At 46.7% G+C, this 20699-nt stretch overlaps 1 protein-coding gene and 1 long non-coding RNA gene across 2 annotated transcripts; both read right to left on the reverse strand.

Annotated features, from left to right (window-relative positions):
* Positions 1-14790: 14790 nt before the first annotated feature.
* On the reverse strand, positions 14791-15674 carry LOC144282929 (uncharacterized). Its single transcript, XR_013351338.1, has 3 exons — positions 15646-15674; positions 15171-15292; positions 14791-14981 (listed from the first exon to the last, which is right to left on the reverse strand). It is a non-coding gene; the product is annotated as an uncharacterized LOC144282929 (long non-coding RNA).
* Positions 15675-16988: 1314 nt separating this feature from the next.
* On the reverse strand, positions 16989-20678 carry LOC144283012 (ral-GDS-related protein-like). The gene is made up of 6 exons (XM_077846655.1): positions 20551-20678; positions 20019-20212; positions 19585-19871; positions 18592-18807; positions 18132-18235; positions 16989-17631 (listed from the first exon to the last, which is right to left on the reverse strand). The coding sequence occupies exons 1-6, from the start codon at positions 20676-20678 to the stop codon at positions 17538-17540; spliced, it is 1023 nt and encodes a 340-aa protein (XP_077702781.1). The 3' UTR covers positions 16989-17537.
* Between the last annotated feature and the right edge of the window lie 21 nt (positions 20679-20699).

Genomic DNA, 20699 nt, shown 5'->3' on the forward strand with positions numbered 1-20699 from the left:
TCACTTAGCATAATGCCCTCAAGCTTCATCCATGTTGCAGGGTTTCCTTTAATGTGACTGAGTGATATTCTATTGTGTATGCACGCTACATTTTCTTTTTCTTTATCTACTCATACATCAATGGACACTTAAGTTGTTTCTATGTTTGGGCTATTGCAAGTAATGCTGCAATAAATATGGGGTTTCAGGTGAGATGGGAAGATATTGTTAATAGTTAATATGCAAGACGATAAGCTTGAACTAAGGCTGTAGGGAGGGGAAAAGTATAGTGGGATTCATGAGACCCTTTTGGTAGAACTGAGATACGTTGCTTATTCCTTGGAAGTAAAGAGAACGACTACAGAAACAAAATGAAATGAAACAAAATAAAACTGTGGGGCAAAGGGAAAGGGCATGTCTTTTCCTTGAAATGAAGATTTATTTAGTAATGAGATCCCAAAGCAGCATAGAAAAATGACAGATCTGAAAGTGTTGCATGTGGGATGAGTTCAATTTACACAGTCTTGAGGATTTCTGCTCAGGAATGAGAAATTAAAAACCACAGAGGAAAACCAATAGCATGTCAAGCAGTATTCTTGATATTTAGCAAATATATTATCCATTGAATGGCATCCAATTTGAAAAGTAGAATCTAGAGTCTGTAGATTGTTTCAGAAATTAGAAAATACTTCAATGTAGAGGACTCTGTGACAAATCAAGGTATTATAGAATAATGCCATTGGATATTAAATTATGTATCCATGGGACATTAAGTAGCCAGCACACTTACACAAAAGTCAAATAATGTCAAGATTTCCCATTCAAAAGGATGTAAAAAACAAAAACAAATGTTAATAAATCCCCCAATTCTAAGTTTCTCTGCTCAATATTTTTCAACCTTTGAGACCTAGCAAGAAACAAAATAAAAAAAAATGAAATTAATGGAAATGTCAGAAATATGATTACAAGAAAATCTTATATGTATTACTTATAGTTGCAGGAACTTGCTTACATATACCCATGTATTTTGTTTATAAAGTCATTGTTATTTTGCAGAAAAGATTAAATATATCACTTCTCCTGAAATTCTTTAAATAGCACCATTACTCCTAGATTCACTGCCTGCCTCCTAACATCTAGGAAGCTACCCTGAAAACAGGTGGGGATTGAAACGAATAACGAGGCAAAAACAGGAAAGAAAGGCAGAGAAGGGTGATACAAAGGGGAAGTAACTTTGCAACATATGAGATGAAATTTGAGATAAACCCAAGATATTTAAATAAATCCATAAATGAATATATGGTTCATCATGAGAATTCAAGGGAAATTATGACAGTTTGCTCAAGGCCGTGTCTATTCGTATGCATGGCATTTGGCAGAGCACATTCACAGTATAAATGTTCAATAATCAGATGATTAGTTGAAAAGAAGCATTGGTATCAGTAAGGTTCTTAGAGTTAAGCAAATGAAACTGACTCTGCCTGAGTCAAGTAGCAAAAGAATAGACTGAAATATTGGTTGGAAATGTTGGGACATGAATCTTGTAAAAATGGGTGAGGACAAAGATGGTTGGAGGGAAACGAGAATGGCTGAACTGCTCCAGAGAATGAGTTTGGTGAAGACACCAAAAACCATTGTTTTAACCACAGAAACCAGAGCTTGCTCCATTGCCATGGCCCATGCTGGACACCTGAGTCTCCCTTTCGCATTGCTGTCACTATTGTTCCTAGAAATTTGATCATGTGACCGGTGACTCCCATCATTTGCTCACGTCCAGTATTAGGTGCTTGTCTAACCATGTCTCAACTGTTCTGTTTAATTGGAATATTGTACTCTATTTAGAATAAAATAACACCGAAGTAGCGATCAAGGTGCTTAAAGAAGAACTGGTTGAGATATTTAGTTTGAGAAGATGAATAAAAGCTGTTTTAAATATTTAAAAAAACATACCTATGAACTAATTTCAAGTTTTTCAGAGGATAGAGGAAACACTAATGAGTAAAAATCATGACAAGGTAAAATTTCTTTTTAATATAAAGAAGTCCAAAATTGGAATTGGCAAGAGCCCTGCTGCTAAGAGTAATTATTCAGAAACAAGACAGTCACTTCCTAGGATGTCATGGAACCAATTACTGTTTGAGTGTGAGATTGGACTGCATAACTGGTAAGATTACAGTAGCTCCAAGTCTCCACAGGCCTTTGATCTCTGCCTTTGAATTTCATGTAAAATATTTTAAATAGTTTACATTGCTAATTGGTCTTTAAGTTGAAAGAAATGTTACTTTTGTACAAAAGAACAAAAATTTGCCTCCAGCCCCTTGAGCATGATTATTTATGTGTGAAGCCACACCTTTTATTACTTCTCAGTGCTTTTCTGAGCAATTTGTAGTGTTAAGAGATAAATCTCAGTTTGGTGTGGCTAGTGGATTTTTTAAAGATATGACTATCGGAAACATGTATCCTGGGTGTGCTTTTGGAATTTAGGATTTGGATTTTCATTCAAATAGTTTGACATTACAGATATTATAGAACGTTTCCTGCACATTCTTGCATGATTATTTAGCATTGTATTTTGAAAAATTCCAAAGCATAAAAATGTTGCAGAATAGTACAAAGAGTTCCTGCTCAGCCATCACTCAGGTTCCACCAAAATTAATGTTACTATATTCATTGAATCATTTTTTCTACTTTGTGTATGTGTGTGTGATCAAAGAAAAATTGTACTGATGGAGTTAAAAAGGCACACACACACACACAAAATAGGTAAAAAAGACTATTGAAAACTATTGCAATAGAGGAAAAAGACTGAATTCAGTCTCCCTGAAACAAAATGTGGGAGGATTTTTAAACCCTGGAGTGATCTAATGGGTAAGTACTGGAGGACATTATAGAGGGGGCTGGTCCATGTGATTAGGCCATCTATGTTTGCTAATTGAAGCTTATCTAAATTAGGCTCCTACTCTCCCGTAGAGATGAGAAAATTGGGACACTGTCTTTCTTGATGATTACATTTCAAAGGAATGACTCCCAGGTTTTTGAGAAAGATATTGCTAGGCTGTGAACTGGCAAAGGCTAAGGGGTAAGAAAGAATCTACAATCACAAGAGTAAATGTTCTAAGAAAAGTGAAGTCAGGGCCCTAGTGTTTGGAAGGAAACTGTCTAAGGTGAGGAAACTGGTAAGGGTATGTTGGCCAGTGTGTTGTCTACATGGGTTGTGATGGGTACAAATTATGGCATCTAGAAAATAAATTAATGGATGAATACACACACACAAATACATATATACATGCAAATGTGCATGCAAATAAATATGTATATTTATATTTTTTCTAAAATGTTTAATAGAAAAAAATAAAAATAAATAAACAAAATGTTTAATAGTAAGTTGCAGACATGCTACCTCTTTACCTCTAACCATTCAGTATGTACCCATAAAAACAGTATCATTCTTTTATATACATTTTCATATATAGATTTTCTTCCATTACATAACCATAGTATAATTATTAAAATCAGAAAGTTGGAGCACCTGAGTGGCTCAGTGGTTGAGCGTCTGCCTTCGTTTCAGGGCGTGACCTTGGAGTTCCAGGATCGAGTCCCACATCGGGCTCCCTGCATGGAGCCTGCTTCTCCCTCTGCCTGTGTCTCTGCCTCTCTCTGTGTGTCTCTCATGAATAAATAAACAAACTCTAAAATCAAATCAAATCAAATCAAATCAAATCAAATCAAATCAAATCAGAAAGTCAATCTCACATGTTTTTCACAACAACCCCAGACTGGAAGTTACTGGTAGGCTAGTTTCTACAAATGAAAGGACTATGCACATTGACATTTGGCCCCAGTATCAGGGGCCAGAGATCTTCCACAGATTTTGTCAACTTAGGAAAGAACAATTCTTTATGATTTACTACACTCTGTTTGCTCAGGATGCTGAAGAGTAACTGATAGTGGTAGGCATGTTTGGAATGAATATGAAAATTTGTATTTTAGTAATCTCAAGAGAATATGTTTTCCATCAAGGTCTCTAGAATTTTGGAATTCCCTGCCACGTCTGGTTGTGTCAGAAAACCAAGTAGGTTAAATTTAAATGCCTGTGGTGAGGCCCATATGTTGTATTATGCTTTTGCCAGGTTGACGTAAGAAGCTCAGCAAAAGCAAGGGAGTCCCTTCCATTATTAATGATTCTCTAGGCCCTTCGCCACATCCTGTGAGCCATAAAAATAAATAAATGAAATATTCATTAAAACTTTTAAACTATCGATATTGTATAAATGAAGATGAATGACATGGTATGCATAGACTCTCATTAAACCCAGTTACCACGTTAAAATTTTCCAAGAAAAATGGGTAGTTTTTGAAATCCTTCAGAGGATAAATTATTTTGTGTAAGTCTCTATATGCCTTCAGTTTGGCTAGATGCAAAAATCCACAGATATCAGAATGATCATTTTTATGTATTAAAAATATCCATAAGGTAAACAAGGGAATTATACTCCATTTTACTATTTCTAGTAAATTTGCATTTATAAGCTTCTAGACACAAACTAGTAAGTCTCTAATTTAGATTTTAACAGCATCCTGTTGGCATTGGATACACAAGGTAACTGACTGTTGAGCAAGAATTTTTATTCTAAGTCTCCATCAGGAGCTGGCACTCTTTTTCTGTAAAATGAGATAGTAAATATTTTAGGTTTCACAAGTCATGTATGGTCCCAATAACATACTTTTTAAATTTCTTTTACAACTTTATAAAACTTTATAAAAATATAAGAATTATTTTTACTTTATAAAAATATAAGAATTATTTTTACTTCAAAACACACCAAGGATAATATTTGGTTCACAGGTTTAAACAGTTTGCTGATCCTTGGTCTTCCTCAGAAAATCAGGCCTAAGGTCATAAAGAAAACCAAACAGAAAATCACGACAACATTTAGACTTCGAGGGAGAAGATAGGGAGAACTTCTAGAACAGGAAAATGTGACAGGAGGTGAAAGTTAGGGCAGGAAAAGTCCTCCTACTAAAACTGAAACATGAGAACAGTGAAGGACCAACATGAGAACCGAGAAGGACCATGCTGAATCCCTGACCTGCTGGCCTCTCAACACCTGTTCCTCTTGACTAGCAAAGTTGGCCTCTAAGTAGGTCTTGAGCAGACCCTGCAAGTGGTGATCTGATGGTTTCTCTGAAAAAAGGCATCTCCAATTCGCATTTCCCTGATGATGAGTGATGGTGAGCATCTTTTCATGTATTTGTTGGCCATCTGTATATATTATTTAGAAGAATGTCTCGTCAGGGCCTCTGCCCACTTTTAATCAGATTTTTTTGGTTTTGAGTTGTATTAGTTTTTAATATATTTTAGGATATGGACCCCTTGTCAGATATGTCATTGCAAATATCTTCTCCCATGTAATAAGTTGCCTTTTTGCTCTGTTGAGAATTTCCTTCACTATGTGAAAGCTTTTTTTTTTTGAAGTAGTCCCAATAGTCAACAATACAAAAAAAAAAAAAATGCATTCCAACCTAAAAATGACAACTTTGATTTTCAAAGGCAGCCCACCGTATGACATCTAGAAGTTGTTTACTACTTAACTGATTAAAAAAATAAATATAGTGGAAACTGAGTCAAGAGGATCAATAAATTTGTATTTTTAACAGGTTATTTGGATTTATAAAGTATCACATAGGTTTTTTTTTGGTGCTAATTTTAAATACAGTTTTATTTAAGACATTGCATTTTCCACTTAACAATACAGTGCTTATAAAGTGCAAGTATCACATAGTTTTTATGAAATGATTACTAAATATGTTGGGACTCATAGTGACTGGCAGTTTAGTAACGAAACACCATTTTCTTTCCATGAGGATTCATAGTTATTAATTACTCATGATTTTGATATTAATTCTTCAGCTTTTGGACTAATAGCAGTTCAAATCATAAACTTTTTTGACTCTTTCTTTTAAAATCAGAGTAAATATGTGATAAAAAAGTATCATTTAAAGGAACATTCCTCAACATCTTAAAAGACTTCTAAGAAAAGCCCACAGCAAATATCATTCTCAGTGGGGAAGCACTGGGAGCCTTTCCCCTAAGATCAGGAACAAGACAGGGATGTCCACTCTCACTGCTGCTATTCAACATAGTACTGGAAGTCTTATTAGCCTCAGCAATCAGACAACAAAAAGACATTAAAGGCATTCAAATTGTCAAAGAAGAAGTCAAACCCTCCCTCTTCGCCGATGACATGATACTGTACATAGAAAACACAAAAGACTCCACCCCAAGATTGCTAGAACTCATACAGCAATTTGGCAGTGTGGCAGGATGCAAAATCAATGCCCAGAAATTAGTGACATTTCTATACACTAAGACTGAAGAAAGAGAAATTAAGGAGTCAATCCCATTTACAATTGCACCCAAAAGCATAAGATACCTAGAAATAAACCTAACCAAAGAGGTAAGGATCTATACCCTAAAAACTACAGAACACTTCTGAAAGAAATTGAGGAAGACACAAAGAGATGGAAAGATATTCCATGCTCGTGGATTGGAAGAATTGATATTGTGAAAATGTGCATGTTACCCAGGGCAATTTACACGTTTAATGCAATCCCTATCAAAATACCATGGACTTTCTTCAGAGAGTTGGAACAAATTATTTTAAGATTTGTGTGGAATCAGAAAAGACCCCAAATAGCCAGGGGAATTTTAAAAAAGAAAACACAATGCCAGATTTCAGGTTGTACTACAAAGCTGTGGTCATCAAGACAGTGTGGTCCTGGCACAAAAACAGACACATAGATCAATGGAACAGAATAGAGAACCCAGAAGTGGACCCTCAACTTTATGGTCAACTAATATTTGACACAGGAGGAAAGAATATCCACTGGAAAAAAAGTCTCTTCAATAAATGGTGCTGGGAAAATTGGACATCCACATGCAGAAGAATGAAACTAGACCACTCTCTTGCAGCAGACACAAAGATAAACTCAAAATGGATGAAAGATCTAAATGTGAGAAAAGATTCCATCAAAATCCTAGAGGAGAACACAGGCAACACCCTTTTTGAACTTGGCCACAGCAACTTCTTGCAAGATGCATCCACGAAGGCAAAAGAAACAAAAGCAAAAATGAACTATTGGGACTTCATCAAGATAAGAAGCTTTTGCACAGCAAAGGATACAGTCAACAATACTCAAAGACAACCTACAGAGTGGGAGAAGAGATTTGCAAATGACGTATCAGATAAAGGGCTAGTTTCCTAGATCTATAAAGAACTTATTAAAGTCAACAGCAAAGAAACAAACAATCCAATCATGAAATGGGCAAAAGACATGAAGAGAAATCTCACAGAGGAAGACACAGACGTGGCCAACACGCACATGAGAAAATGCTCTGCATCACTTGCCATCAGGGAAATACAAATCAAAGCCACAATGAGATCCCACCTCACACCAGTGGGAAGGGTGAAAATTCACAAGGCAGGAAACAACAAATGTTGGAGAGGATGTGGAGAAAGGGGAACCCTCTTACACCATTGGTGGGAATGTGACCTGGTGCAGCCACTCTGGAAAACTGTGTGGCGGTTCCTCAAAGAGTTAAAAATAGACCTGCCCTATGACCCAGCAATTGCACTGTTGGGGATTTACCCCAAAGATACAGATGCAATGAAATGCCGGGACACCTGCACCCCGATGTTTATAGCAGCAACGTCCACAGTAGCCAAACTGTGGTAGGAGCCTCAGTGTCCATCGAAAGATGAATGGATAAAGAAGCTGTGGTTTATGTATACAATGGAATATTCCTCAGCCATTAGAAATGACAAATACCCACCATTTGCTTCGACATGGATGGAACTGGAGGGTATGATGCTGAGTGAAATAAGTCAGTCAGAGAAGGACAACATTATATGGTCTCATTCATTTGGGGAATATCAAAAATAGTGAAAGGAAATAAAGGGGAAAGGACAGAGAGTGAGTGGGAAATATCAGAAAGGGAGAAAGAACATGAGACACTCTTAACTCTGGGAAACAAACTAGGGATGGTGGAAAGAGAGGTGGGTGGAGGGTGGCGGTGACTGGGTGATGGGTACTGAGGGTGGCTCTTGATGGGATGAGCACTGGGTGTTATTCTATATGTTGGCAAATTGAACACCAATAAAAACAAATTTATAAAAAAATAAATAAAAATAAAAAAATAAAAAAGTTCTGCTGACGATCTACATTTAACAATTTCTTTGCCATACTTTGAGGTAACAAAGCTCATAACATTCTTTAAACCTTATTTTCATTTTTGTGCTTTTTAAAAATTTATTTGAGAGAGAGTGTATTGGGGGAGAGGGACAAAGGGAGAAGGAGAGAGAATCTCAGGCAGACTCTCCATTGAGTGCCGAACAGGACACGGGGGGCTGTCCTCATGTGATCTCATGACCCTGAAATCACGACCAGAAGGAAAATCAAGAGTCTGAGGCTTAACTGATTGAGCCACCCATGTGCCCTTTTGTGCTGTTTTTTAACTTAGTTAAATACAATAAGGGAGAAGGCATAAATATGCAAAATCTCTGAAATATGAAACAACCCGTCCCTTTTTTCTGAGTAATGAAACCATTGTTAATACAGGAAGTTAGAAGATAAACTGCTTTTAGTAGAATATGTAGCATTATTCTAGATCCAGATTCATTTCATATGTAGAATTGAATATAAAGTGATATAGATGTCATTTCTACTCACCTTACCAGTGTCAAATATATTACAATTCTAAGTGCAGATCCTCGATTTTAAGTATTTTAATCATTAAAATCCCTCTGCACCAGGAGAAAAGAAAAAGACAAGAGAGAAATGATAAAGATGTGCAAACTTTATCCTCCCTTTTCTTAGATATGCTGCTTCAATCTTTTGGAAAAATATGGTAGCTGATTCTGTCCCATTCTCACCTTCCTCTTTTTACTCTTAGATCTCTGGATTTCTCAGCATAAAAGAGGTTCCAATGAAAATAAACACACGACACTCTTTGTAATAACATGCAGCCTCTCGAATTAAGTTCAACTCAGAGCGGCACAGATTCTGCATGGAGTGTGAAGGCTTCTTGCACTAGAAATATTTTAAACTATTATAGTGTCAATTTGCTTCCGACTTTTTCTTAAGCTTGACAGTGAGCTCACTTTGCTAAATCGGCCCCATTGAGAATGATATTTGCTGAGGGATTTTTGTACATGGCTTTTAAGATGCTGAGGAATGTTCCCTCTATCCTCACACTCTGAAGAGTTTTCATCAGGAATGGAGGCTGTATTTTGTCACATGCTTCCTCTGCATCTATTGAGAGGATCATAGGGTTCTTGTTTTTTCTCTTCCTGATATGGTCAATCACATTGACTGCTTTAGGAGTGTTGAACAAGCCTTGCATCCCGGGGATACATCCCACTTGGTCATGGTGAACAATCTTCTGAATATCCTATTGGATCCTATTGGCTAGTATCTTGTTGAGAATATTTCCATCCATGTTCATCAGGGATATTGGTCTATAATTCTCCTTTTTGGTGAGGTTTTTGTCTGGTTTTGGAATTTAGGAGATGCTGGCCTCATAGAACGAGTTTGGAAGTACTCCATCTCTTTCTATCATTCCGAACAGCTTTAGTAGAATAGGTATGGTTTCTTCTTTAAACGTTTGATAGAATTCCCCAGGGAAGCCATCTGGCCCTGGACTTTTGAGTCTTGGGAGGTTTTTGATGACGGCTTCAATTTCCTCCCTGGTTATTGGTCTGTTCAGGTTTTCTGTTTCTTTGTGTTCCAGTTTTGGTCATTTGTGGTTTTCCAGAAATGCATCCATTTCTTCTAGATTGTCTAATTTATTGGTGTATTGCTGCTCATAATATGTTTTTAAAATAGTTTGTGTTTCCTTGGTGTTGGTGGTCATCTCTCCTTCTCATTCATGATTTCATTAATTCGTGGCTTTTCTCTCTTCTTTTTAATAAGGCTGGCTCATGGTTTATCTATGTTCTTAATTTTTTCAAAGAACCAACTCCTTGTTTTGTTGATCTGTTCCACAGGTCTTCTGGTCTCTATTTCATTAAGTTCTGCTCGAGTCTTTATTAACACTCTTCTTCTGCTGGGTGTAGTTTCTATTTGCTTTTTTGTCTCCAGCTCCTTTCCATTCAAGGTTAGCTTTTGTACTTGCGTGCTTTCCAGTTTTTGGATGGATGCTTGCATTGCGATGTATTTGCCCCTCAGGCTGCTTTTGCTGTATCCCAAAGATTGTGAACGGTTGTATCTTCATTCTCATTGGCTTCCATGAATCTTTTTAGTTCTTCTCTAATTTCCTGCTTGACCTTCCATCTTTCAGCAGGATGGTCCTTAACCTCCACGTGTTTGAAATCCTTCCAAACTTCTTCTTGTGATTTAGTTCTAATTTCAAAGCATTATGATGCCAAAATAGGCAGGGGACGATCCCAATCTTTTGGTATCGGTTCAGGCCTGATTTGTGACCCAGTATGTGGTCTATTCTGGAGAAAGTTCCATGCGCAGTTGAGAAAAATGTGTATTCAGTTGCTTTTGATGTAAAGTTCTGCAAATATCTGTGAAATCCATCTAGTCCGGTCTATCATTTAAAGCTCTGGTTTCTTTGGAGATGTTGTGCTTACAAGATCTGTGGATCGTAGAAAGCGCTACATTCAAGTCACCAAGAGTAAGTGTATCGTTATCTCAGTATGTCTTAACTTTGGTTACTAACTGGCTGATATACTTGGCAGCACCCACATTCGGGGCATAAATATTGATGATTGTTAGGTCTTCTTGTTGGGTCGATCCTTTAAGTATGATATAGTGTCCCTCTTCGTCTCTTCCTACAGTCTTGGGGTTAAACTTTAGTTTATCTGATATAAGGATGGCTACCCCTGCTTACTTTTGAGGACCATTTGAATGGTACATGGTTCTTCATCCATTCATTTTCAGGCTGTAGGTGTTTGCCTCAAATGAGTCTCATGGATCCCTGGGTGGCTCAGCAGTTTGGCACCTGCCTTTGGCCTAGGGCGCGATCCTGGATTCCCGGGATCGAGTCCCACGTCCGGCTCCTGGCCTGGAGCCTGCTTCTCTCTCCTCCTGTGTCTCTGCCTCTCTCTATCTCTCTCTCTCTGTCTATGTCCATCATCAATGAATCAATCTTAAAAAAATAAAAATGAAATGAGTCTCTTGTAGACAGCAAATGGTTGGGTCTTGCTTTTTCATCCAGTCTGAAACCCTGCACCTTTTGATGGGCTCATTAAGTCCATTCCCGTTCAGAGTTAGTATTGAAAGATAGGAATTTAGTGTCATCATGATACCTATGCAGTCCCTGTTTTTGTGGATTGTTTCCTTGGACCTCCTCTTTCTATTACAGAGTCCCCCTTTGTATTTCTTGCAGAGCCGGCTTGGTGGTCACATATTCTTTCAGTTCCTGCCTATCTTGGAAGCTCTTGATCTCTCCTTCTATTCTGGATGAGAGCCGTGCTGGATAGAGTAATCTCGGCTGCAGGTTCATCTCATTTAGGATCCTGAATGCATCCTGCCGGCCCTTTCTGGCCTGTCAGGTCTCTCTGGAGAGGTCTGCTGTTAATCTCATATTTCTACCCATAAAAGTCAGAGATCTCTTGTCTCTTGCTGCTTTAAGTATCTTCTCTTTCTCCTTGGAATTTGCAAGTTTCACTATTAAATGTCGAGGTGTTGACTGGTTTTTATTCGTTTTGGGGGGGAATCTCTCCATTTCCTGGATCTGAATGCCTGTTTCCATTCCCAAGTTAGGAAAGTTCTCAGCTATGATTTGTTCAAATGCAGTATCTGGACCTCTGTCCCTTGCGGCGCCCTCGGGAACCCCAAGGAAATGGAGATTTTTCCTTCTGAGGCTGTCATTATTTTCCCTTCACCGATCCTCATGATCTTTTAAATGTTTTTATCTTTTTTTCCTCAGTTTCCCTCTTTGCCTTCAACTTGTCTTCTATGTCTCTCACTCGTTCTTCTACCTCATGAACCCTCGTCTTTAGGACCTCTAGTTTGGATTGCATCTCATTTAACTGATTTCTAATTTCTGCCTGGTGAACTCTAAAATCTGCAGTCATGAAGTCTCTTGAATCCTTTATGCTTTTTTTCTAGAGACACCAGTAGCTTTATAATTGTGCTTCTGAATTGGCTTTCTGACGTTGAATTGTAATCCAAATTCTGTAACTCAGTGAGAAAGAGGACTGTTCCTGAGTCTCTCTTTTGAGGTTAGTTTTTCCTTCACTCATTTTGCTCAGTGCAGAGTGGCCAGAAACAAGTTGTAATGGGAAAAGGAGAAAAAGAGAAAAAAAAAAGGAAACAAGAACAAGAACAGGAGGAGGAGGAGGAGGAGGAGGAGGATGAGGAGGAGAAGAGAAACAACGGAGGGGAAGCAAACAGAAAACAAAAAGCCTGGGGGAGTATCCTCTGAATCTATGTACGGTAAACCCCTCGACTTCCCCTGGACCTTTCCAGTGCTGTTTGGGCAATAACTGGCTTTTCTGCTGTCCTTCTAGGTGGCCTTCTGGGGGCAGGTCCTGCTGTGCTGTTTCTCAGGTGTGAGCACCTGGGGGAGCTGCGCAGGCCCCTGCCAGGTGCACGGCAAAGTGGGAGCTGTTCATCCTGTGAGGTCCCTGCTCATCCCAGGTACAAGGTGACCCCAGGAGGAACCACTGTGGCGGCAGCCGGCTCCCCAGCCCTGGAGTCAGCTCCCGCAGTAGCTACCTCAGCTCCCAGTCTCCAGGGGCCTGGATGCTCTGGGGCAAGGCCGTGGACTTGCACAACTTGGATCCCCCTGGGCAGGAACATCCTCCTCTCCTGGGCCCTCTGGGCTTCGCCTGTCCCGGGTGGAGGCCGGGTCCTGGGCTGTGTCCCTAGTACCCTGGCGCCGGGACCTGCGCTGCTGGAATCTGCTCTCGGGGCCCTGGGGGCCCTGCAGCCCTTTAGGGATCTCGGCCGTGGGGTGGGGGCTCCCCCTGGGGCGCAGGTGCTCTGTTAGTGCCCCCGGGAGCCTGAGGGCCTCCCCGCCCTCCTGGGATCCTGCCAAACTCACTGGAACTCATGCTCCTCCGGAGTGGGGGGGGGCTCTCCTGCCCTGGGGGCCTTGCCCTGAAGCCTCAGCCTGGTTCTTCAGGTTCTTCAGGGGGCCTCCCCCTTGGAGGCTTTTTTATTTCTTTACTTCTTCCCCTTCTTCCTACCTTCAGAGAAGCAGCAACTCTTCTCACTGCGGCCTTCCAGCTACTCTCTATTTAAATCTCAGGCGGAATTCATAGGTTTTCAGGATGATGCTAAAGTTATCTAGGTAAGTTGACAGGGGGGGCAGGGGACCTGGGGACCCTCTTCTTCTACCCCCTTGCCCCCTCCCCCATTCGTAGGGGTAATTGATAGGAATATATTTATGCCATTTGATCCTTCAGGTCATCAGCTTGGTGGCATTGCCCTCATGGAAGCCCCTGAATGCTCCTCTCTCATTCATCATCTATCAATGATCCAGAGAGCAAATGCTCATGCGCCCCCATGACATAACCGAAGTATAAGACCTAAGGGGTCAGGCTCAGTTAGCGATTCCAGACAAGACAGTATAAGTGGGTACACTGAGCCTGAGTGTGCAAGCTGCTGAATGTCTGGGACCACGGACATCAGAACAACAAAGACCTGTCTCGCAGGGATATTGTGTGGGTTTCTGCGGCCGAACCATTATTCTGGCAAGGGGGAGCCGATGTCTGACCCATCAGGTCCCAGCAGGGAAGAGCGGCCACTAGGCCCTCCACCAAGAAGCCAGGGCCATCAGGGAATTGCTGCCTTCAGGAGAGCTGCCCAGGGAGGTACAGGGAGGCAGAAGATCCAAGCTCAGGAGTCAGCACAAGTGTTCATGGAACCTGGCCCAGGTGTGGCCTTCATGTACACAAATATCTCTCCCGCTCATGCACACCAAGAGGGAAAAGGACGTCAGAGATCACTGTCAAGGACCCAGGAGGATTCCAGGCTTGGTCAGGGGTGAAGTTGGAACCCGAGAGCGAGACTGAGGATGGAAGCCGTGCCTGCCCTGAGGTCATCCACTAATGATCTTCCCCTGGCCTCATGCCGTCCATGTGCAGCACAGGGTCTCTTTACGTGTGTCCCCACTTTGGTGTTGATGCAATTGCAGAGGTTGACCTAGACGACTCCACGCTCCGAATAATGGGAATGGCAAACCCGAAACCCAAGCCAAAATAATCCACATCAGAAGAAGTGGCAAGAAAAGTCCTCCTTCCTTGAAAGTGTACAAAGGGAGCCCCTGTCCTGGGCAGGAGAGGGTCCTGGCGGGTGGTCCCCTTCAGGACCCCCAGGTCAGGGGTGTTGCTGTTCCTGGGGAAGTCCCTGCACCCTCTGAATATCAGCAGCTCTGAGGGGTGTCTCTGCTGTCTGCCCAAGTTCCTGACACTGTCCTCTGGGGAAGGGGGCCTGGGGATGCACTTAAGGACCTGGGAGGAGGCTGGATCCTCTACTTCTTCCCACATACAGGAGCTGGGGACTCTGTAAGATTTCTCCTTTAAAATGAGCACAAGAGGGTCGCCTGGTAGCTCAGTGTCGGGGCCTCTGCCTCTGTCTCAGATCCTGACCCTGGAGCCCTGGGTTTCAGACCCATGACCGACCCCCCACACGGAGCCCGCCTCTGTCTGTCCCTCGTCAATAAAGAAAACAATATCTGGGGGGAAAAGATAGAAAATGACTATGAGACCTTTTGATTCTCTTAGATTCCAACAGGAAGCAAAAGACCCAAACGACTCCTGGACAGTAAAGCGGCTTTAATATAACAACATTGAAATCTTCCATTTATGAGTTAAGACCATGACATATCATCCTCCCAATAGAAGAGGCGGGAGGAAGTGGTGTCGCACAGACGGGCCCCGTCCCCTTGAGGCCCCTGCACCTCGGCTCAGGCCTGAGGGTGACTGCGGCCGGCTCCTCCTGTCTGGTGGCCGGCTCGGGGCTCCAGCTGGCAGGACAGGGTGTAGCTGAGGACAGAGGGACACGTGTGAGTTGAGCAGGAGCTTCAGGTCCGGAGTCTCCCCTGGGATTTCCAAGGAGCTGGAGCCTGGAGCCCCAGCAGCAGGGCTGGAGGCCGCCCCGGGAGCCAAAGGAGAAGGATCCCTGAGGGGCCCCTGAGCAGGCCGCCCTCCCGCCCTCAGCCCTGGGGGCCTCACCTCTCCTCCTCGCTGAGCCACGTCCCAGACTGGAACCAGGCCCGGAACGGCTGCTCGGGCTCGATGCGGTACCGATCCGCGGCCACCTGGAGCAGCAGGATCTCGGTCAGGACTCGGTACTCCTGGGCCCGGAGAGAGGACGGGGGCATGAGGAGCCTGGGGGCGGCGAGGCCTTCGGGGGCTGCGCCTGGGGACAGGGGCCCGGGGCTGGTCTCTGACACGTGGCGACCCCCCATCCTGCACACTCCTCCCGTCCCAGCTGGTTCTCAGAGGGGAGCACACCCGGCCCAGCCCTGGCCAGGTGTCCCTGATGGCCGCGCCTCTGGCCTGGCCAACTGCGGGGACTTTCCCTTTCTCAGGGAACCGTCCCCGACAATGTGACAATGAGGGGATGGAGGCCCGGCGTGGTGCTCCCGGGGACCCCTCTGACAGCCCCAGCCTCCCCCTCCGTGCGGGAGCTCAGAGAGAGCCTCACCTTGTTCTTCTTCCGGTGGTTGACCTCATTGCCCTGGAAAGCAGACAAGCACAGTCCATCGGGGAGGGGCCTCGGGTGCTACTGGGTGCCGCTACCCACCCCCACTCACGCCGCCCTAGGGCCAGGCACACAGGGGCCAGGACCCCCCGGTGACAGGCCTGCAACCCAGGCCAGGCCCGGGGTCCAGGGAAAGGAGACCTGGCGGGGAGGGAGTGGATCTGGCGTCCCGGAGCACAGGAGGGGAGGCCAAAGCCTCAGGTGGGCAGGAGATGCGAGGCTCACTAAGGGCCTGCTCAGGCCGGGGACCCTGACGTCACTCTGCCCCCACAGGCTGAAGCCCACCCAGCCTGACCTCGGCTGCTTGGCATTTGGGCCACAGACTCGATCTCGGGACCCGTGACCTAGGTGCAGCCTCCCTCACTCCTCCCAGACCTGGGCCCTGGACCCGCGCTCCCAGGGCAGCGGGGAGCCTTTCAGGAGGGGAGACTTGCCAAGGACGGAGAGCTCGGGGCTCGGCTCAGGGGCCCTGTGCTCCCCCACATCAGGACTCCGGCCCCCCGTCCCAGCCCCGGGCCCACGCACCTCCAGGTACTCCTCCATGGCAGTATCCAGCATGAAGAGCTCGGTGAGGAAGGTGCCCAGGAAGGGGACGACACCCTGTGTCGGGGCGGGGAAGGAATGAGGCCCTGCTCTCGGGTCCCCGGGGTCCCTCCCTGGGACAGGTCAGCACCCCGGCCCGCCCGCCCCAGCTCCCACGTGGTGCACACCAGGACCCTTGGGGCCTCCCCTGGGCTCCCCCCCTCACCCTCCCACAACACCAGAGTCCTCCTAAGCGCGTCAAGGGCGAGCTGTAGGACGTCGGGGTGTACAGGTGCTCCGGGCCCTGCCACCACTGACACATTGTTTCCAGCTGTATAGACCCTCCTCCGGGTCACCTCGAAAGAAGGGTTGTCGAAGCTGTGGCTACGGGAGGCAGAGCTGGAGTTGGACGGCCCCACCTGCCTTGATTTGGGGCCTTCCAGCTCTCCGGGGAGAACCCTCTCCTCTGGGCTCGAGGCCACGGATCCGGGGCTCGCTCACCTGCTGCTGCTGCCGCCTCTTCCATGCTGTCTGCATGTTGATCCCCAGGGCTCCAAGCTTAGCCGGCCGGTCCTGTAGGGCCAAGGACAAGTTCCTCAAGACCGTGATCACCTCGGGCCGCTACTCCCACCAAACTTTCTTTTTTCTTTTCTTTTCTTTTTATGTATATATTTATTTCTAATGCTGTTCATTTTGCCAACATATAGAATAACACCCAGTGCTCATGCCATCAGGTGCCCCTCCCAGTGCCCGTCACCCAGGCGCCCCCACACCCCGCCCACCTCCCCTTCCACCACCCATCTTTGACCTCACACCCTGGACATCGACCAGAAGCAGAGGGTAGCCGCGACGTCCTCCTTCAGCCTCCCGTGAGGGATTCCAGAACAACCTCAGCTCCAGCATTCACTCCCTGTGTGACCTGGAGCTTGCAGCCTGGCCTCCCTGAGCCTGGTTCCTCACTGGGAAAGGGGCGAATTCCAGCTCCCTCCCTCGGTCTCCCGAGGACCCAGGGTCCTATTCCTACCATCCCCGTTGGGGCCCTCATCCCATTCAAACCCCTCGCTGGGCGCAGGCCTGTCCTCTGGGCTCTCCAGTTCGGGAGAGGCCCCCATCGGGACCGGCTGGCGACAGGGAGCGCGAGGGTCCAGCTCAGGGATCCTGGTTGAGCAGCAGCTGCTTTTCCACCCCTGGTGGATTTTCACCCCAGGCTGCGTCCACGTTCATGCCAAAGGCTTCACTCGCCGAAGGAATGCTCCGGGCCAGTCCCTAATTCAGTCACGTAGGACACCGTTGCTCCCACGCCGCCTCTCTTTCTATCCCAACACCTCCCATACTACCTTGAGAAGCAGGTTCCTGCTCTGGGGATTGTCCTGGGAGCACAGTTTTTCAAATGCTTGAATCTTCTTCCTGAGGAGAGAGAAAGAAGGCAGGACGGATGTTGGAACACTAGGGTCGGGTTGAGGGCAAACCCTGTGATGTGAGACCTCGAAGGAGTTCAACTGCTGGATCAGGGTTTCCTTGGGTTCCTCTGAGCACTCAGGTCGTTGAAGGACACGGGAGGGAGCTCTTTGGAGGGTCATCCGGTGCATCCGATGCCCTATTAATTGAACAGCTCTGCTTTGGTCAGTTTTGGTTTCAATTGCGAAGAGACTCTAGTTGCTGTCATGTTCGCATCCAAAACCTTGTACCTCAGCTCAGCCCAGACTCCCCAAATGGGGACCTTTGGAGGCATGGTGGCCTCTTGGCCAGGAAGCCTGAGAAAATCCCCTGCCCGCCTGCCCACCCACATCCTGTTGTCATGGATTCCTGCCTCCTAGGAAGTCCAGGGTGACCGAGGAAGCCAGAAAGGACAGGCCTATGGGACATCTCTCATCGTTCATGGTCCTTCTGGAGCAAGGACCCCTCACCTGGAAACTTTGGCCCATGTGTTCTTCAGGCGGTGAATTGAGACACTCTGCAGAGCCGAGAGGATGGCGTGCAGGGAGGAGTAGTTCCGTAAGGTTCGGCAGGCCTGGGGAGGAAGAGCATGAGCTGTCAGGTGGCCAGCAGGAGCCCTGTGTGCTGGAGAGCTGCACTCTGCTCAGTGTCAGTCTCCTCTCCTGCATGAGACGGATGTGCAGGGGCCTACAGAAGGGCGCATGGAGGACCCCCCGAGGAGCCCTGCTGGGGAGAGGCGGCATTTCCCTTCCCTCCAAGGAAAGAGTCATGTGGGAACTGAGCATCCCAACATCAGGCCATGCAAGGGATGGGCAGCATGTTCCCGGGAAGAAGAACTCAGAGCAGAGACTTCAGCCTTGAGGAATGATCAAGGGAAGAGCAGTTGCCAGGCTCAGAAGAGCAGGTCCGCCGGGCCTCCCGCAGGCTGACCTTGGCCACCTTGATCCAGTGCTCCACCACCTCCGCCCTGTCCCGGGCCGTCATGCGTGCGTTGCCAAGGCAGGTGGTGATGACGCAGTTGGCCACGTTGTTGAACTGGGTGACGGTGGCACTGACTGTGCATGTCCGGTGCTCATATCCAGGCTCATTTCTCTTGGACCAGATGGAGCCCAGGCACTGTTGGGGCTGCACCTTCTTGAAAAGATCCTAGAGAATAGGGGGACGCTCGCTCACACAGCCATTGCACATGCAGGATTCATGTCCTACATAGGGGTCCCCTGTCAGAGCCGGGGCTCAGCCAGCACAGAAAGTGGCCTGACCCAGTTAGAGTCCCTGGACTGCCCTCCATTGCTCTTCCCTGAGGGAGCCCAGTGCAGGATGAACGAGGAGCCGGTACTGCCAGGGGGTGGTAGGGGGGCAGGAGGGCCTCTGTACCCTGATCATCCCCACTAACTTCAAGTTACAGGTGGCAGTTTAAGGGGGATCCTCAGGGGGCATCTTCCCCTCCCACTGTTCATGCCCTGGCCCTCCTCCTCTCTCAACAGCACATTCTCACAGAGTGGGGGGCAGCTACACATTTGTCTGCCTCCCTGAACTTCGGTTTCCATTAGATGCCTAATAAGTGTGGGGTGCTCGGCCTCCAAGGCAGGTGCGTGGTGAGTCGTGGGCTCGGCCGCACACAGTGAGTTGCCCCCGCTGCCCGCCCAGGACCAGGGCCTGCCCCTTTACGTATCAGTTCTGGCTCATGTAATCGACACAGGGACTCTGGGTCAGTCCATCCCATGGTCTAGCTCCACAGTCTGCAGCTGGACAGTGAGAGCAAGGGTTTGAGGAACTGGACAGGGTGAGGTGGTTGGTAAGGGATGGAGCTGAGATCTGGACCCCGACCACACAAGTGCGCATCAGGGAAAGGCAGGACTGGGGCAGATGACAGCAGGAAGCAAGCCTGGCCCGGCCCCCCGGCCTGGGCGCCCCGCTGCTCACCGCGTCTATGGAGGTCAACTGCTCTGCCACCAGCTTGGGAGGGAAGGCCATGAGCCCAGGCTGCTCCTCATGCCGCTGGTGCGCGGGGGTTCCCCAGTGGCAGGTGGCCTCTGGGGCTGGAGGTGGCTCCGTCTTTGTGCTTAGGGAAGGAGTGTCAGGCCCCACGAAGGCTGGTGGTGGAACTGACTGCAGTTCAGGACCCGGTACACGTGAGGAAGGCACCAGCTCTGGTTTCAGGTCTGGAGGAGCCGACGGAGGAGACGCCGGAAGGAGCCGTGGAGCTGGCACTGGGACAGGATAAGGAGAAATGTTTGTCCACAGGGCTGACTTGCCCCATGTCCTTCCAGAAACAGGGCAGAGTCCATGGCCGATAGAGAAACACGCAGCCCCTGACCCCATCCCAGATAGTCTGCCCAGCTTGCAATCCCCCTTACCCTCTGACTCTGCGTCTGCCTCCGTGAGCTGCAGAAGTTGCCGTGGCATCACGAAAATGGGGGCATGGCAATACAGGGCATACAGGTTTGCCTGCACCCAGGACTCCTGTACATCGAAGCAGGCCCGGTGCAGGGACGGCCAGGTGTCCTGCAGATTGCGGTCAGGCCAGGTCCCCGAGATGGGAGAGAGGGTGCTGGGGAGAGTCAGGTGCGGAGCCGCATCAGAGCATGGCCTTTCATGCCATGTGGTACTCGCATAGCACCATTCTTTGTGTAGGGGTCCCCGAGAATGTCCTCAGCATGACTTCCAACCCCCCTGTCGCTGGCCTTGCAGTAGATGACCTGGTCATCCAGAAAACCTGTCTGAGTCTGGTGTTTCTACTTCTTCTCTCTTCTCAATGGCCAAGGGCCTCCTCTACTGCATCCTCCACGCACACCGGATTTGGGGCTTAGGTTTGTGGCAGATTGGTGAGTGGTCTGCTCGCCAAAGCTTCTGTTCTTGGCCCCAGTGGTGTATGGGGTGGTCACTCACCTAGAGAATTGCTGGCCCAGGACTCGTTGGGCTGTGGTGAACACTTGGTAGAGACGAGAAAGTACTGGGTTGATGATGAGGCTTCTGTCCTGGAAGGATGGCACCAAGGACTGTAGAAAATCATCCATTCTCCCTTCTCTGAGTGTCAG

Source organism: Canis aureus, chromosome 14 (assembly GCF_053574225.1).
Source record: "Canis aureus isolate CA01 chromosome 14, VMU_Caureus_v.1.0, whole genome shotgun sequence".
NCBI lineage: Eukaryota > Metazoa > Chordata > Mammalia > Carnivora > Canidae > Canis > Canis aureus.

Excerpts from the sequence above, each read along its gene's own strand:
- LOC144283012 (XM_077846655.1), bottom strand. The coding sequence starts at position 20,678 with ATGGATGATTTTCTACAGTCCTTGGTGCCATCCTTCCAGGACAGAAGC. Across the intron at positions 19,872-20,018 it reads GGCAGACGCAGAGTCAGAGG|TGCCAGCTCCACGGCTCCTT; the intron begins GTAAGGGGGATT and ends ATCCTGTCCCAG. Across the intron at positions 18,236-18,591 it reads ACTGGATCAAGGTGGCCAAG|GCCTGCCGAACCTTACGGAA; the intron begins GTCAGCCTGCGG and ends CTTCCTCCCCAG.